Here is a 19,155-nt window from a genome sequence, read left to right as displayed (position 1 = left end):
ACTGCTGTGCAAGACGCAGGCAGTCCATAAGGAATGTTGGGGTGTGAGAAGGAGAGTTGCCAGAAATACTTACCATCTATTACCAGAGTCCAAAATCCATCAACAATCACCTTCACCCAACATCCCAATAAATGGAATGGTGCCTGTAGTGTACCTGGGCTATGGTGGGGGTGTTGGCCCAAATGCAGCTGCAGCCCCATGCTGTTTTTGAAGATGAAGGAAGAACGACCACGTCTCAAGGCACTGAGCTGGATTTATTCATTTGACCATATCAGTATCAAACTAGAAATCATCTGTTTAAGATCATGTGTTAGAGAAGAGCAGCATTAAATAACAGACATGAAAAAGAGACTGTGCTTCAGAAAAGATTCCGAGTACAACATACACAGTATGCCATTTAACACAAATGCTTATAAAGAGTCATTCTAAGCATCAGAGAGTTTTATAAAAGTTTACGTTCTCATCCAATGGGATGTACAGAACTATGCAGTTTACATAGTTTTACTATCATCCAAAACATCATGTTTCAAATGCATGAGGGACAGCAAGAACAATATAATTCCATTTCCATAGGAACATAAACACTGCTTGTCACTAATGACACGCTTTCCAAACCATAGCACTCACACCAATTATACATGTGTACAATTTTAAAGTATTAAAAAGCAAGAATTTGGAGCCTGCGCACTATTACCAATAGGGAATAACATTTGATCTACCCTTGAAAACTATCCTACCTTGCAGTAGTTGTAACATCAGAAGGAGTTGGAGTCACTGTCATTCTTTGTCAGGGCCAACTTGCTGTGCTAATCCCAAAGCTAACTGATACCACCAGTGAAGGGCTCCCTAGACCCACAGAGAAGGGGGACAGCCTCCTGCTTAGCTCCCACTGCCCAGGGAAGATGCAATCTAAAACACATCTGTAAACAAGAGATAATCTGACTCCAAAGACAGCTGATAGAAATTAGCTCAGAGGCCCTGATTTTCTTTAAGAATGACTAGAGACTGACCAAGTCTTAAAGACAGAACAAGACTGAACCAGTCTTTGGTTAAATCAAGGACTTTTTTTTTTGGGGGGGAGTGGCAGGGTGGGGGGTTGGCAGGAAGGTTTTCTCTAAGGACAGCTCAGAGAGACTTGAATCTTACAATCCACATGCTCAATTATATTATACTTTTTCCTGACATTACTTGCAAGCATATATTACAAGTTTTATAAAAGTGCAAGGCCCAGCTCAGGAAGATATCCTGGATTAAGACATTCCCAGCAGTGTTCTTTTAAACATCATCTTGTTGTCAAGCAACAGACACACAAGCATCACTGCTTGGGATCAGCTTATCAGAGCCCCTAAGGGTTTAGCTTAATCATCTGTGCAATTTAAACACTATTCACATTTGACAGCCTATAATGGCAACAGTTTTATGTACAAATTGGAAAATCAAGTCTTAAAATCAAGTTTTAAGAGGTAGAGGTCCATTTCTGACCCATCAACATAAAATGCTACTGAGTCAGTCATATTCTAAGGCTGGTGGTCCCCTAACAATATTGAAGTAACCAGCTAGAGCTCCAAGGTCTATGTAGAGTGATCTTTGTCTCTTTAGCAGGTCTGACTCTTCCATGCTCCCATTACACAAGGAGGAATCTAGTAAGAAAATAGAGAAACCATGTCATTAGTGCACAAATAGGGTATATCTTTAAAAATATTTATCCCAATTAAATAAACCACTTGTCTGGGAAGAGTCTTTCAATGCCTTTTGTCAGAACCCTCCTAATGTATTTGGTAAGTAGAAGAAAAGCATTTTGAAGCCCGTTGGCAGGTTGTTGGCACCAAATCTTGCTTGGGCTTAAAAGGGCTATTTCCTACCTGGTTCTGTACTATCCTTCATTAAGCACTTACTAATGCACAAGGGCAAGTGCATTCTATCCCACAGTCATTTTTGGTTTTAAAACAAAGGGCTTGTACTGCTGACACTCAACAACATTAGTTACGGTTTTGTGTGTGTTCTTCCTTAAAAAGGCAAAAAGTGTTGGATTTGCTGGTGGTTGTTGGACTTTGTTTACAAATCAAGAGTATAAAACATCTCTGGTACCATGGCAAATTGAGGCCATTTGGGACAACAATTTACACTTCATGAAGTGCCCTGAATGACTGCCATGGCTTTTCCAAGAGCCAGTCTTTCCGGAGCCCCGCAGACATCAGGCTAAATTCCTCCCCATTGAAGTCAATGGGCGTTTTACAGATCACTTAATGGCCTCTGAGTCTGATCTCATCTGAGTGGGATTTTCACCGGTCGCTTTCCAGATGTGTTTTGAGTTTCGCTGGTTCCTTACCACTCCTTCAAATCAAGATTTGACACAAAGTGAAGTCTACTAAGTACAAGGCAACCTGATACCATTACCTGTAATGTTTTCTGGCAGCTGCAGATCCTTCCTCGCAAGCAGTCTTTTCCTTTCAAACAACGCCGAGTCCAGACTCTGGCACCGCGGCTGCTCTTCTGGGGGTGGGTGTAAGGCTTCATGTTTCAGTAAGTCTGCTGCAGACAGCCTGTGATTAGGATTCCTTTCCAGAGCTGCTTCTAGCAATTCTCTCATGGAAGTGCTGCAGTCCTCAGCAATATCCTCTAAGGGGGGAGCTTGCTTGTGTATCTGTTGGAAAGAAAAAAGACCATGGAAACAGTTATTCCAAAAACAATGGAAGAGGAAGTCACAGATAACCACACGAATGGTCTGGGAATCCCCCAATTAGGATTCATCACCTCCCTAAGTAGGGGTGATCAACTAGAACAGAACAGGCAAGTACACAAAATCCACTTCTTAAAAATCAGATTTCGTAACAAATTTTAAAACTCAAAGAAACTTCAGTAAAATCCAGTGTAATGCAAATTCACCAGATTTCTGTACCACACTGGAGGAACCAGAGAATCAAATCTGCCAGGCTCCAGTTTTTATCTGCAACTTCTAAGGAAAATAGACAACTAGAAGACAGATGGGTCTCACACTGATCTAACCCTGTCCTTCCAGTAAACTCCAGGTTTGTAAACTGAAACGCAAATCACAGAGACAACTCCAGCTCAGTCTCTGTTTTTCCCTAAATGATCAAAACCCACTTCTTCCCTCCCTCCCTCCCCTGAAGCAAAAAGGATGATATCACCTCTGACAAATATTTTGATCGTTTTTATATGACTGGAGCTTTCCCAACAAGAGTACAGGAAACCCTTCAACTGATACTGAGCTGGCTTTCCTAAGGACACTTACAATATAGAGGTAGGATGGATATGCAGAACGAGGGTATCTGTTCACCCAGGGCGGGATGCCTGTTTGCATATGAATGATAGTAGCTCCCATGCTGTAGATGTCTGCTTTTGTTGTGTGGCCTCTGCAAAGGATAACTTCAGGGCTCATGTAAATCTGTGACAAATAGTTTTAAAAAAAAAAAAAAGATTACTCAACAGCAGAAAACAACAACCAAAGATGACTTAGTGACATTTTGTGATCCTGGAAACCCCCTTCTGAAGAGATGCATCCCACTAGTACCTGCATCATAAAGACCAAGCACCATTTGGGAAATAAGATTTTTCTGTTCTGCATATGAGTACAACCAAAGAGACAGAACCTGGACAAACTCATATTCCAGATTTGCCCTCCTCAGACAGGCCACAGCTCAGGGGCTATGGGCCTTAGCTGAGCTGTGAGAGGCTGAGGTTCAAGCCATGGCTCTGCCTCATTCAGATGAGTAGCAGAAACCTCATCCCTCTACAGCAAAAGGAGGTGCCTGAATTGCCAGTTTGTTTTGTGGGGCAGTGCTGGGACTGCTCCATTCTGCTTGAACAGTGGCTGTGCATGAACTAAAGACAGGGGGTGACCTGCACTGACAGCCACCCAGATGGGGGTAGGAATCCACTCCTCAGATCCCTGTTACATAGAATACTACACAACCGCTCTGAGCAGAACTGAGAGAGAGACACCTTCCTGTCTTCCTTGCTCTTCTTACCTCCTCCCTCTTATCCAGTAACCTGCATTTTGGAGCATTATCCTGATAAACGGGATGATGAGGAACATGCCAGGTCTAGGCAATGGATAAATTAAAAGTTAGGTGCCCTTTCCACCAGGTTACCCCCAGAGCAGCTATGAAGACAAGAATCCCTCTTCTAACCTTTTTTCAAACCAGGAATTCTAATCTTTCTTGATGGAAACCAAAATAGGTTCCATCCAAACATTTCACTGAAACATTTGAATTTGCCAAGAGTCTGAATAAGGATCTTGGAAGCTCCTGCCAGCTACAGGCAACTCAGAGTGCAGCTGGAGGAGAACCAGACAGACAGGATGCAGGAGGCACACCCTGCACAGCTCTGCCGCCGCCACTGGCCCAGAGAGCAGGTTACAACACCACATGGGCACAGCCCACAGCACACCAGGTCAGCAAGCTACCATATTTGCTTCTGGTTTCTACTTTTCCCTCACCCAATTTCCCTCTAAAGGATTCAAAAAAACTTTAATTAGTTCAAGTCATCTTGACACAAAGAATCACATTAAAAGCCATTAACTGACATGAGGGCAGGAAGTTAAGTCATCACCACATGGTTTGACTTATTACCACAGATTGAGAACGGCTGTTGGGCTCACACAAATTCCAAGGAGTATTTCCCAGTAAATTACATTCCATATCTGCAAACAGAACTTGAAATTGGAAGTGTTTGCAAAGGCTCAGCAGGTGTCTGCAGCTGCTGCTGACTCCTATCCATTGCTTTCCTCAGGGCTAAGGAAGAATCAGTGCATCTGCACCCTCCACCTTTGAGTCTCATAAAGTGCAAAGAACATAATTTCTAATTTTGTAAAAAGAAGTCTTTGGAAAATGCAGTGCAACTTGAGTGAAATCTACATAAGCAAAAAGCAGCTGCCTTCAAAAAAGAATGCTGGCACAAGATCCTGTCTTGCAGTTAAGGTGAGAAAATGGTCAAGATGTACCTTGACTGCACAGGGACAAAAATCAAAAATGCTCTGATTCCAGACTGGTCCAAGAGTCTGTTGTCACCAAAGCAGACAAGCCATGGATACCTTCCCATTCTCATTCCTTCTGACTGGTGGGCTGGCACTTGCCTGCCAGTCAGACCAGTGTAACAGCCCAGCTAAAAACCAGTCCTTTCTTCATGCTGAGCTAGTTTTAGTTTAGCATTCCTGAAAATGAATCATACCTTCCACACTCAATAAACTTTAACAGAAAACTTTTACCCTCAAATGGTTGTAACTGAAGCTTACATATTTTAACCAAGTGACAGAAGCATAACAGAAAGCATAGCAACTGCCTAGAAAAAGTATTTCCTGCAGAGCAGTTTCATAACAACCACAGTTTAATGTTCTGCATGACTTGTACACAAAAGGAGGAACACCAGGTTTTTCACACTACACCAGCTGAACAAAATTTAACTATCTTTCAATCACGTTGTTTTTATAAACACAAAGAAGATTTACTACATTCAGACTTTCTGTGCTATAGAAGCAAATAAAATTCCTAACTCCCAGAGGAAAACATGCATAGGACAAAGGTTACTCCACCTGTCACTTCCCTCAAGGACACGAGTCCCTGCCAATACCAGATGTAAGAGAAACCAGCCAGCTCACAGGCACGACGCTGTGTGGCAGTGACAGAGCCCTAACCAGGGGCTGAACAATTGCATGCAGAAACAGCAGGACAACTGCACCACTTTTTAAGGCTGCATAACCCAGGATGCAAAACTCAAGAGGACTTTGGAGACTTAAGATCTTACTTTGGGGGGAAAAAAAAAAAATTAAGAAAGCCAGACTACAGAGGGCATTTGTGGGTGACAGGATTAGGCACCGTGGAGAAGAAGATGAAGACTGTGGGAGGAACTGAAGGGAGAAAAACCTATAGGAGCATCAGGAACATTAGTGTGTAAGTCTTTCACTGGTATCTGAAAATCTCCTTTCTCAGTGCTCTCTCTCCAACCTCACTTCTGGCTGCGATGCTGCAGCACGATTGCTGCTCCTGAGAGAGCAAACACCAAACATGGCCATATTTCAGGGTGGGGGGGATTATCAGCTTTCTGAGGACAGGACTACAGGTATTAAACTCTGTGGAATCATTTTCCTCCTATTAAATGAAGAACTAAGTATTTTTCACTCAGCAAAGTGAAAACACGGAAGTGTTTTCACTTTTCACTTGTTCTTACCAACATGAACTTGGCCTATCCTCCAAGACCCAGAAGTGGATCCTCACCAGTCTGCTCCACAATGATGGAAATTTCCTGTTTACATACATCTCCATCCTTGGGAAATACCCTACCAACTCATACCCACCACTGTTCTTATTCTCATTAACAGCACACAAAACCCCCTTGAACAAACAAAAAACCCCAAACCAATGTAAAAACCCCGCAAAGCTCATACATGAAATGCCAGAAAGCATGCTGCTTCCAGTTCAGCAAGCATTTTAACTCCCCTGACTACAGACATTGAAAACAAATATTCAAGTGTTTTCTCGATTGTCTTGAAAAAAATAAACAAACAAGCCTGACCTTCTGTGAAATCTTTGTTTATCCTACTCTTCTAAAAAGTGAAATGTTTTTTGTCCATTACACAAGTATCTCCTCTTTACACATGTGGCAGACTACTAAAAGGGTAAGTGCCAACATTTCAAATAAAGCATTTCCTGTAAACAATCTCCTCAAGCAACAGAGAGCACAAATGCCACATCTGCAGCAGCTATCCAAGCTAATTGTTGCTGCTTGGTTGTTTGCTAAATCTTCAGCCCTGGAAGCACCTCGGCAGGAATGCAGCCCAAGTGGTGTGCAGGATCTAAAGTCACTGAGAACATTTAAAAGGACCCCACCTCCATCACAGTAATGTCTCAGCAATTTTAACAGATAATCATCAACCGTGCCATGCACAACCTCTGAAGGACCAAAGGGTTACATGTAGCTGGGGAACAAAGCTTAGAAGTGCTAAGGGATGAAACCCAGACATCTATAATTTCTGTGGTTTTGGAGGAGGAGTCAAAGTATGGTGTTGAGCAGGTCACCCCAGTCCATAGCAAGTATCTCAGAAGAAATATTTGCTAGAGCAAAGAACAAATTCCTGTTTGAAATGTCTCTGACCAGCAGCTGATACATTGCAAACAACCCTCCTCAGAGTACTGTTTGACTTCAGTGAATAATTGCTAACAAACGGGACTGCAGAGAAAGTGACATGGCTTTCAAAGCATTCCATTCAGCAAGTTGAAAATAAAAATATAATTGAGACAGTATTAATGTTTGTAACTTTTTTATAGGTTTTATAGTAACTATTTTAGCCAGGCTTCTAGCCCTCCAGCTTCAAATTTGAGCCTAAGCACCACAACCATAGGACTAATGCAATATAAGGGCTTTCGTCCCTTCAGCTTCTTACCTCTGTTCCTCTAAGGTCTTTGGGATAGTAAATGTCTTCAGTCATTTGAACACTCAGGCCAAAATCCACCAAAACAGCCTTAGTTGACATAAAGACAATGTTGCTTGCTAAAAGAAAAGCAAAAGTGACAACATTTAAATTTCTGGCATGCCTGGGATTTATTTTACAACACTCCTGTTTCATTCAGATGCTAGCCTGAAAAGGGAGAGATTAGCACAACCACTCTCTACAGCCAATATCCTTCTAGCCAAAATAGCTCTGGTAATGCTTTGGTTCAATTTTAAATCATATCTTAAAAATCAAACTGGACTGGTTTATGTCAAAGAATCAATTTTTGGTCATTTTCTTAGCTTAAAAAAAAAAAAAAAAAAGAGAGAGAGAGAGGGAAAAAGGCTAAGGGTAGATGAGGAAAGTAGAAGACTGGCAGGCACTTCAGCACAGTGCTCTGAAGATGTTTAATGGTCTCCAAGGTGCAGATCATGCTGTGCAGCTCTGGCTATAAACAGCACAACTGTTGCTTACCAAGAGGTTTTTCTAGAGTACAGTTTAAGTGAAGACAGAAACAGAAGAGTAACCAGGGCCCCTCCACAGCAGCCACACAGGTCTCCTGCACTGGTCAGTGAGGACAGCACAACAGGACAGACAAGGGCTGCAAAAGTAATAGAAGACTGAGCATTTCAAACTCCCTCTGAACTGCAGCAGAATCTAGGAGCTTAATTTACTTTCCTTCATAAATCTCTGCCTAAGGCACAACTTTGTACTCAGAGGCTTCACTTCTGATCAAATATTTATGAATGTAGTGCTTGGTGTGAGCCTTGAGAAATTCTTGTTTGCTGTTTCAGAAGATGTGGTAAAATTAAGTCTCCAAGTTACACAACAGAAACACATTTTCTCTTACAGGAAATTGTGGGCCATTTTCCATCTTGACAGTGCCTACCATGATCATCCAGTGGGAGGGCAGACTTGATTTCAGCAGTACTGATTCCTGAAGCAATGCTTCACACAGCTGCTTCCTTACCAGTACTATATACTACGTAAATCTGTAATTTTAGTGATAACTTTGAAGATATGAATTTTAAACACCCCGTAATGGATGGTGCAAGGGGCCACACTTGCCACAGTGCAGCAGGATCTGCTGCCTGCCTGGGACTGTACTCAGCCCCAGCTGCAGCTGGTTTTAGACTGAAGCTCCCCCCACCAAACAGCCTCATGGTTTAACTGCTCTCCAACCAAGGGTTAAAATGAGTGGCAGCACTGAACACCTCCCAAGAACCAGAATGTCCTCCTCCCCTTTTCATCTCAATAAAATCCTCATCTCCTTCAGCAGGACAGACTTAGTTGCAGCTCAACAGAAGCAGACAGAGTGAGGAAGATATCAGAGGTGTTGGGAAACAGCCTTTTCTATCGATTCCACCTGGGGAGAGAAAACACACACTGCTCCCTGCATGGAGGCTGCCTTTCCAGGCAGTGGGCATGGCTCTATCTCGGGCCTGGACTACCCAGCTCACTCCTGGTGCCAAACAGGCAGGAGTGTGGTCAGGGCTCACCCCAGGCACCTCTGGGCAACCACATCTGTTCCAGGCAACGTCTGCCTCATCACCTGCCCTGCATCCACCAACACAGGAAAAGGCTGGAAAAACACTCATATCCACCACATTCACAACGGGCTGGTTCTCCTAGTCACTATCTAGATGTAGTAGGCTTTGGGCTGATTTGGTTTTTAGATCGTTTAATTAACGTCATTGTTACTGCCAATTAAAATAAACCCATAGGAAAGACTACAAGTGAAAAAAACAATTAAGGGAAAAAATAAGCAGCTTTGTAGTCATCAGAATCTCAAAAGCTTACATCTAAAGTACTGACCCATACTAAATTAAAAAAAACCCAAAAATACAAAAATGCAAAACTGAGATAAAAATTTAGCAATTCCTAATAATCATCTTCTGTGAACTATTGTAATGCTTCAGTCTGAATATTTCTATTTTAAACCCTCAAGTTTAGCTAAATAAACTCACAGAAATGCATCTATCTGTGGGCCAAGGTGGTACTGGGAGAAACAACATTTAACACTGATTTAAATGCAACACATTAAAATTGAATTTTGAAGTAATTTAATACTAGCATATTTAATTTAAACTTAAAATCAGTATATTTGTTTATACATGTTAATATCCAGAGTTTTTTGAAAGCAAATATGTATTAAAATTTTCTGTAACTGTTGAAAGTAAAAAAGCCAACACAAATTACGTGTTTACTTCCAAAGCGTCTCAAACTGAGGAACAGCTGTGTAGAAATGTAAAACTTAAAAGGTGCACGTTGAAGGTGAGCATGGAAACATTCAGGATGAATTTATATTGAAAGCAGGAAACTTCTGGCTGAACACAGACTGATAATTTCACTCTTTAGGTTTTGTTTAAATTGAGTTGCTCATGAATGGCATAGGATCTATGACTTTCTAATTATCCTCTTTGCTGGGGTGAATTAATAAATAGTGTAAGTAACTATTATCTCCAGAACCTGACCTTGCCATTTGTTAAGCATTATGCATCGCTCCCACTCAGATATGTAAGGCTACATGCCCCAGCTCAGTCCCAGGCACTCCACCAGGGCCCCAGCCCAGCCTGGACCAGAAAGTACCCCAAGGAACCACACAAACATACGTTTGATATCATGGTGGATAATCCTCTTGGAGTGGAGAAAGTCAAGTCCTTTCAGAATATGCTTTGTCACCCAAATTATTTCAAACTCTCTCATAGGACCACAACTCTCCAGCTTTTCCATGACAGATCCTCCCTCTCCAGCTTCCATAAAGAGATGGATCGTCTCATCCCACAAAATAGCACCATATAATTCAGCAATGTTTTCGTGACGGAAACATGCCTGTATTTCAACATCTGATGGTTTGAACTGATCCACTGGCACCTATGACATTGAAACAAAATCAAAGAAAAGCAGCTCAATAAACAAGTTATCCATATGGACACTAATTATCCTATAGATTAACATAAAAGAAGAAAGTAAAGCACTCGCATACACTTGTTAAAATACTGAGCTTTACTTTGCTCCGGCAACTTTTCTTCCTTGGCAGTTGAGAGACATCCTGTTAAAAGTTGAGAGATATTTTGGAATCATGCCCAAATAAAAAGTGCAATCTTCCAGAAAAAGCAATGTAGCAAGAGTTATTCCCGTCAAAATCCAGTGATTACGCAAAAGCTTTATGCAAACTTCCTGGTGAAGGAGATAAAATTCCCACTGCTTTTTCCATTAGCTTTGTGCACTCATCTGCACTACCAGGACTACACACCCACCTGACAGGTGGATCAGTGCTTGCAGTGCTCAGGACCATTACTGACCTCAATTCAGTCCTTATCAGCACTGGTTTATAGCTTACAAGAAATGAAACCTGCTTTGAAGGGAGCGCCAGCAGCACCGTATTTCTTTAAAAAGTACTGACGACAGATTGCAGAGACAATAAAAACAGTGTTTGCTTACACACAGGAAAGCTACTACTGCTCTTTTTAGTTTTCTTCCCTTGGACTCGTGCCTGTGAACCAAATAAGAGGCTGGTATTTTTATTTCAGTGAGAAATACTGTTTGCATTTTCAGAAACAGTAGATACTTTAAATTCTGCAGTGGGTTATGCAGAAGCAGCTAACTAAATCTGTCCCCATGAGGACACAAGGCTGGCTGCAAGGGAAGGACATACAGCTTCCCAACTCTTTTGCATACAGAATTAATACAGGTACTTATTCATAAGCTGGGGGATCTAGAGCAATGTCCCAGCTGAGCCTTTACTGGCCCTGAATATTTACTGCTCACTCTGAATAGTATGTTAAAAGGCATAGCTGAAAGAAAATGTTGGCTTGCATAAAAGTAGGGCAGTGCTCAGCAGTTCTCTTGAGACATCTCACAACTCTGTCAGTGCCCAAAACACATTAAGAGTTGCACATACTGAGTTCTCAGGGACTTTAATGGTACTGGAGTAAAGAAAACTAAAGTCTGAGCACCTCAGTTAAAGGACAAGAGTGTAAAACCGTCTGCAGCTGCAGGATTTTGCTACCACTTTCAACAGGGATGTGGTCTCCCACTGATATTTTACCACAGTGATAACAGCAGAACAAGTAGAAAATCCACTCTGCACCACAGCCCATGTGCCAGTTACACACACTTCCAGATACTTTCAAGATGCTGAGATATTTGCAGCTTCACAGCCAAAAAATTTAAACAAGTGAACAGAAGTGTGCATTTTTCCCACCTTGTTTAGGCAAACAAAACCAAGATGATCATCAGCCAACAGCAGAATTTGATGCAGACATATTTGAAAATATACTGTAAGGAGTATGTCATACAATATTTGCTCAGAGATAAAACTACTGAACTAACATACCAGTTTGCATGCCATGCGTTTCTTGGTTTCTCTGTCTTGGGCTAAGTACACTTTCCCAAAAGCTCCCCGAGGAATAAAATCAGAACCAATGTTCCTGTAAGTCAACTTCCATGGAAACAGGAGCACATCTGAGTCAATTTGATAGCGCCCATTCTTGGGTGTGATCTGTGGAGTTAAATAAATAATAAAAAAATCACAGTGAAGTTAAAACTACTTCAAATGTAATTAACTTTATACATATAGTGGAATAAAAATATATCACTTATGTGTATGATGCACATGATCTGCTTAGCAGTCTTTATTTAGAAACATCAAATGGGAACAGCATGTGAGGTGTGGCATTCATTCACAGCCCAGGCATCCACGTTTCTCTCCAGTGACTAATTTATGAAGTGTAAGTTGCAATTAATTGTCTTGAAACAACAACAACAGCAGCTGGGTTAATGAAATTACCCACGTCTTGTTATTAGATTCACCTGCACATGTTTGTCCTTCCTGTAATCTGTTAACTTGTTATGCCACATACCTGTTACTCAGGTTATCTATGAGCAAGAGTTTCAGCATTTCCTAATATCACATGTACTGCTAGGGGTTTGATTTTCCATCTTGTATTGGAGTTTCTGCTGCTTAGTAAAAGGTCAAAGAAGTCTGCCATGATTCTACCAGCCACTTTCCTCTAGTTTTACACCATAGTTTAAAAAAGAAGAGTGCGAATAACATTGTCTGCTCTAGGTGGGCAATGTTGGGAGCTTTGGTTCTTCTGTATCACCAACTAGGCAAGGAGGGGATTCAGGGCACCTAAGTCAGTATCATGTCCTAAATCTTCCTCTGAAACAGCTCCCTCCCTCTGCACGTGACAGAGAGAGACAAAACGCCTAACTACAGCCATGTGAGTACTGCTTGATCTCTGATGTTGCTTCTTCAGTCTCTCAGCTACAAAATTAATAGTATTTCCCATGAATATGCTTCTAATTATTTCAGCCAATATTTGGAATATCATTAATCTCCTTACTGCTACTTTATCAAGATTCTTGAAGAGATGTAAAATCACATCAAGGATTTTTATTATTTCATGCCTGTCAGAGGACCTCAAATACTCAGCTCTTCAGCTATGCTTTTTAAGATAACAGCATATCAGGAAGATTATTTGGTTTAGATTTCTATTTAAGATGTAACATATAATCTTTCATTTTTAATCTACCCTCATGTTTTTCAATCAGGAAAGTACCTTCTTGACTGCTAAAATTGTCATTTGTGATTTGTACCTACATGAAATAAATTAATTCTTCCAAGTTCCTAAATCTGGGGAGGAGAAATTCTTAACCTTTGACCAAGGGGGCATGAGGGACTGTCCTTTAATAAAAAGTATTCTGCTTAGGATAGAGAGAACAAGCCTTCCCTCTACTGATTAGAGCCAGGGTAAAGCAATCCGTACATGTCTAAAAATCTGTACCTCTTGCTTGCTTACTGCATTCCAAAGGGTTGAGACTAATCCACATGTGTTACACCTTATCCTGGAAAGGAAGAGAGGCTGAGAAGAGTTGATTTACAGAGCAAGAGAGCAATGACCACCATACTATTCATGTTTTCAGGAGGCTTTTAGGACTAGTTCCTAGCTTGACCCTGTGAACGTTTGTCTGTGGCAACAATGGATCTTTCAGTTCAGTTTCAACTGAAAGAAATCCAGCTTGTTCAGTTCAAGACCGTTTCCGATGCAAGCCACAATGCAGTCAGTGAGGGTCACCAGGCAATCAGAAACACTCCTGATCCTAACCAAAATGCTGTAGATATTTACAGAGCAGATGCCCCTGCTGAAACGTGTGCACAGGTAATGCCTCCAACCCTCAGTTGCATAATGGGATCACGTGCACCTAATAGGACTTGGTTCATACCAGTTGTATGCATCTATAGAAACAATATGCAAGCAAAACAACCACGAGTATGTAGAACAGTGTCTACCCTAAGTATAGGAAACATTCAATATTACTAAGTGTCATTTTAACGTTACAGAGTTGAAAAGTGATTGTTTTGCAATACTGTGAATTGCAAAACACTCCCTCCAAATCAGAATAAAGCAATACCCTAGGGTATTTCACACCTGAGTAACCAGTAAGCCTCAAGCAACCAATGTTCACATACAAAATACATTACAGACAAGGTATTTAAGATGATAGATGCAGAGCATCTTTAAAAAATACAGCAGCAGCACCAACATACATGAATAGAATTCCATTGCAACACTGTTTCCAGAGCAACTGATCTCAAACAGAAGTCAAATGACACTAATATCCAGAGATGCTTGTAGAACACAAACAATTTTAGGGAAAAAAATGAACATCTCAAAACAAGACATCTATACTTGAATTTAGCAGTGTGAGATATTACATAATATTGTAACTCTTAAAATCACACTTTATAGTATGTGCTTTTTCTCCTTACATTACTACTATTGACATTTTGTGCATATAGAGCGAATTTAAGAACTATATCTTTAGATCCCAGTTCTTTATTTTTGGGAACATTTTACTGCATGAACACAAGGCACTGGAAGACTTTTACTGTCTCCCAGACCTGTACACCACCAGAATTCATAGAATCATAGATAGGCTTTGGTTGGAAGGGATCTTAAGGATCATCTAGGTGCGATTCCCCTACTATGGGAAGGGATGTCACCCCCAGGTCAGGCTGCTCAGGGCCCCACCCAACCTGGCCTTGAACACTTCCAGGGATGGGGCATCCACAATTTCTCTGTGTAGTCTGTTCCAGTGCCTTACTACCCTCAGAGTAAAGAAACCTCTACTGCTTTAGTTTAAAATTGTTCCTCGCTGTTCTATCACTACACGCCCTTCTAAAAAGTCACTCTCTTTTTTATACAAGTTGTGGATTTTGTAAGCCCCATTTAAGTACTGAAAGGACAAAATGAGATGTTGATTTTGCTTTTCGACTGCTTGTCTCAAGTTTGTATTCAATACTGGGAAATGTTTTCTAATCTCCAGAGATACCAGGAGATAACAGAATGGATCCTTCTGAACAACAGACCTTCCTCCATAGCAGCCTGAGGCTGCAGGGGCTAGACTTGATAGGCTCAGAGCCTTCCAGCCCCAGGAATGCACAGGAAACCACAGCCTGTTACTCCTGGAACTGATCTTTATTTAGAATCATTAAAAACTTCTAATTCCTAAGGTCTATGAAATGCCAAGTAAAAGGAAAACCAACGTACCATATTTAAGAGGATTCCAGATTCCTGTTGTCTGCATCCTTTAAATTGTTTTGCAGTATTAGACACCTGATTTGCAAAAGCAAGCAGGTCTTCCACAGTCCCGTATTTGACGGAGGACATAAAAGAGACCTCCCTTTCACAAAACAGTAATGATTCTGCACTTTCATCATTTTGATTTGCCTCTTCACACATTGTAATTAAGCTGTCTTCATAGACTGCAATGTCTTCACCTGGATAATGGTTTTCCATGATGGCTATCACCTCAGACATATTTAGATCAGCTAGCAACAAGTCAATCTCTTCTTTGCTATCACTACCCGTGCTCATATACTCCATCACTGTCCACTTTGCAAAATCACTCCTGGAAAAAAAAGAAGCAAACTTGAAAACACTTTTCACCTAAATTTGTTTTAGCAAAGTAAGAATGAAAAGGAGTTATCAGAGTGATCAATAGCTCATCATTACACAGTTGGATTTAAAATTAATAACTTGAATTATGAAGAAAATCATAATTAGTATCCTGGGTGAAGACCAAATGGAGAAATATTTGCTAGTGAAATTTATTTAGAAGTTATTAGTTAACCTGCCCTGTCATTCATTCTTGGAATTTATTACGATAAAGCATTTCCTTAGAGGAACAGGTACAGTAAGAATACACCACTGTGACAGATATGCAAAAATGAAGGAGCACCCTCAATACAAACAAAGGAATTCATTGTTTGGAAAAGAATGACAGAGATATTAACATTCTCAATTAGTTTATGTCTAAGTTTTTATTGACAATTTATATGGTGTATCCAGAAAGAAAGAAAGGTCACAAAGCAAGGTCATTCCTTGTAATAGTAATAGGAATCTGTTTCATTGAACAAAGCACAATTGTCACCACGTGAGATACAAAATCCCTATTTTTTTTGCAAATAACTAGTCAGAACTAGACCTGAACTGAAATTTTCACCCGGACTTTCAGAAGAAAGTAAGAAACTGAGCTATCATAAAGTCAATGAGCTTTTGAAGTGGTTTCCAGCAGTTTGTTCTGCCCCACTAATCCTAACAATAACTTTTCAGGTTATTACAACTATTTTGCTGGAATGGATTTACAGCAAGCTGGGTTCAACTTCCCAGAAAGTCCCTTTCTATTCCAGAGAGTTACATATTCAAGTTAAAAACGTATGCACGGTCAGTTGTTAAAATACTGACACAAATAGTTTCCAACACATAAATGTCTAGAGCACTTACCTTGTATTTAACCTGATTACATCACTCAAAACCATTTAAAAACGTCTCAATAGAATCCCTGAAGTCATCACGTTTTTCTGAACCCGTATTTACCACTGATGATAATTCTGCAGTGTTCTGTGGCAATCTATTAAAAAAGGCAAAACAAATAAAGCCATTGCATACCAGCTCAAGCAGAAGGACTGGTTTGTACTCAGATAGGTCACTTGCTTCACGGAAAGAAGAGCTAGTAATCACAAGGCTGAGATAACAGGGGATTTTTCTGCAGAAAAAGATGACAACTCAATAAAGAATCAAGCTACTGTATCATCCAGATTTCCAAGTAGTAGTGAAAAATAGTTTTTCCATGGTTAGGTCCCGAGTTTTATTCTCTCTGTCTCATGCTTGCTTAAGCAAAGAGTAGGACCTCCTTTCGTTTAGCAGAACTGACTAGAGCATGCCCTCTTTAGAGAGCTCTCATTTCCCTTTTTCATAATCCACTACACCATCTATTTTTGGGCAAAAAATAACAACCAAGCAAAAATACACTTAAAAAATTAAAAAGAAAAAAGAAAAGCAGCAAACAAAACCTTATCTCAAGGACAAGCAGCAGACTCGGTTCCCTGAGGCCATAGAGCAATGCGTTTACCCAGGTAGTTTCTAGTTATGATCACTATCTTTCTTACCCTCACCACAAGGACGTAGAAGTTCTGTGGCACATATTTCTCATGGGTTAGAGTATTTACGTCAGTTCTAATGTGAAGAAAACCAAGTAAAATGACGTGTCTGAGTTGGCAAAGAAGTCAGACCATGTGCTGAAAATTCAAAAGGCAGGACAGGACAGCAGATGCAGCATCAGAAAAGGCAAACAGAGTGCCTGTTCCTTTTCAAATTCAGACCCAAATCCTGTGACGGTGGCAGAGCAGTACTGTGCCCCCTGTTCCCCCAAGACAGGCACAGTGACTTTCACCAGCACTCTACACCAGTTCACCCAGCCCTAGTCAACCCACACCCCCAGCATGAGGGCAGCCAGGTTGGAAACTTTGTGGTCACTAGCACTACTCGATCGGGGAGGCTGCAGGCTTTGTATCCTGGGTGCTCAGAGGTCACAAAAAGCAAAAGATGCTGTGGGTGTTTTCTAGCCCCTATCACCCCAACTTCCTGCTCCATGACCAAGCTATAGGCTGTTAACAAAGCCTGAACGTGGTTACTTTTTAATATAAATGAGATTTCTATTTTTCCCCAGAGCAGGACTTCTATTTGTTGCTTTTTTTTGGTGCTGAATTAGTGGGGTTCCTAAGAAATGAAACAGTGCTGTCATAAAAGGAACTGAGAGACCTCATGTGTAAAGTCAGGTAAAGTTACAAACTAGTCCTGAGGGACTTTCTGAAGAAAAAAACATGAGCCTCTAGATACTCTGGTCTTTTGTGGATAAAGACAAATACGTACCACAATTAAACTGATTTACTCTCTGACAGCATTTTCATGCACAAAGCATCTGTACAGAGTAGACCAAATGTAGATTTCTGGAGGTGTCAGCTCTGCTCTGTTCCTCAAAATATTCCCAAACTAGAGCACAATACTAATAATACTCTTGGCAGTTTCACTACTACCCAAAAAGCTCTGAATAACACGAAGAAGTGACTATAACCTGCATATTCTCAGTTCTGTGCTTTTAGTGCTTGAGAAAAGCTGCAAACCCTTCACCATTACAACTCCCTGAAAGGAAGAGGTAGTGAGGTGAGAGTTGGTCTCTTATCTCAAATAACAAGTGATCAGACAAGGGGAAATGGCCTCAAGTCGTGCCAGGAGAGGTTTACATTGGATATTAGGAAAATTTCTTCACTGAAAGAGTTGCCAAGCACTGGGAACAGGCTGCCCAGGGAAGCCATCCCAGGGGGGATTTAAAAGACATACATGTAGATGTGACACTTAGGGACATGGTTAAGTGGTGGGCTTGGTAGTGCTGGGTTGGATTTGATAATTTTACAGGTCTTTTCCAACCGAAATGATTTTATGATTTTATTTTTCCCTGTATCTAGCAAATTCTAAGCACTAAATGTTTACACAATAAAAGCAGTGTCTAGACTACAAAAATTGATTTTTTAAACTATGCGGCAATTTAGTATTATATTTCCCCTACAAGCAAAAAAAAAGAGTCCATTTTCCAATGTGGAATTCACTCTTCCTATTTATCCCTAAAATCCTGTACTAGTATCAGTGGTGGGCACTCATGTAGTATTCTAAATCATCCTATATAGGTTCATCAAGAAATTACATCAGTAAGTATGCTTTACTTAGATTCTCAGGTAAAAAAAACTGGGTTTACTTGCAGTGGAAAAATAAAACTGCATGCAAGCACTTGAGACAGTTGCTAAAGCACAAGACTCCTTCTCTAGTTTTGCCAATATTTCAACATCATCACATGAGTAATTTGCAAGCCAAAGGTTTATTTCTCTATTCTCTGCGTAGCTTTTCAACCCCTTTTGCCTAAGAAGCGTGCTGCCAGAGACCATCCTTATATCCATCATATTAAGTAAGAGTAACCGGATACCCGACGTCTGAGCCCCTTGGGACTTTTTGCGTGTCAAGGATCAACGATGGAAAAAACGGAACACAATCGACAATAAAAATACAATTAAAAGCCCCAAAACACACGTACAAAAAACCCCAACACTTCCCCTCAAAAGAAAAGCTAGCCACAAACTGCACGGACTGGCTCAACACAATCATACACCACAATAAAGATCTCTTGTACTGTTTTTAGAGAATAATTTTCTGGTCTGACAAGTGACCGCCTACTAGAAATGAAAAAAAAGTGTCCCTATTTACTTTTTAAGAAACCTTATCGACAGACCTTGAAAAACACAATCTCTCAGAAAAAAACTTCTACTGTTAAGGAAAAAAAATATCAACAATTTCAATTTCCACACC

The 19,155-nt window shown here is 40.7% G+C and overlaps 1 protein-coding gene across 1 annotated transcript; it reads right to left on the bottom strand.

The window, feature by feature from the left end:
* Positions 1–1,506: 1,506 nt before the first annotated feature.
* MAP3K8 (mitogen-activated protein kinase kinase kinase 8) lies at positions 1,507–15,357 on the bottom strand (the record flags this gene model as incomplete). The annotated part of the gene is made up of 7 exons (XM_082277209.1): positions 15,007–15,357; positions 11,787–11,951; positions 10,060–10,321; positions 7,400–7,506; positions 3,254–3,406; positions 2,398–2,644; positions 1,507–1,640 (listed from the first exon to the last, which is right to left on the bottom strand). Exons 1-7 carry the CDS (start codon positions 15,340–15,342, stop codon positions 1,507–1,509), a joined length of 1,404 nt encoding a protein of 467 aa, XP_082133335.1. The 5' UTR covers positions 15,343–15,357.
* Positions 15,358–19,155: the final 3,798 nt, after the last annotated feature.

Source organism: Coloeus monedula (assembly GCF_965178545.1).
Source record: "Coloeus monedula genome assembly, chromosome: 1".
Lineage (NCBI taxonomy): Eukaryota > Metazoa > Chordata > Aves > Passeriformes > Corvidae > Coloeus > Coloeus monedula.
This window is presented reverse-complemented; position numbering and strand designations above follow the sequence as displayed.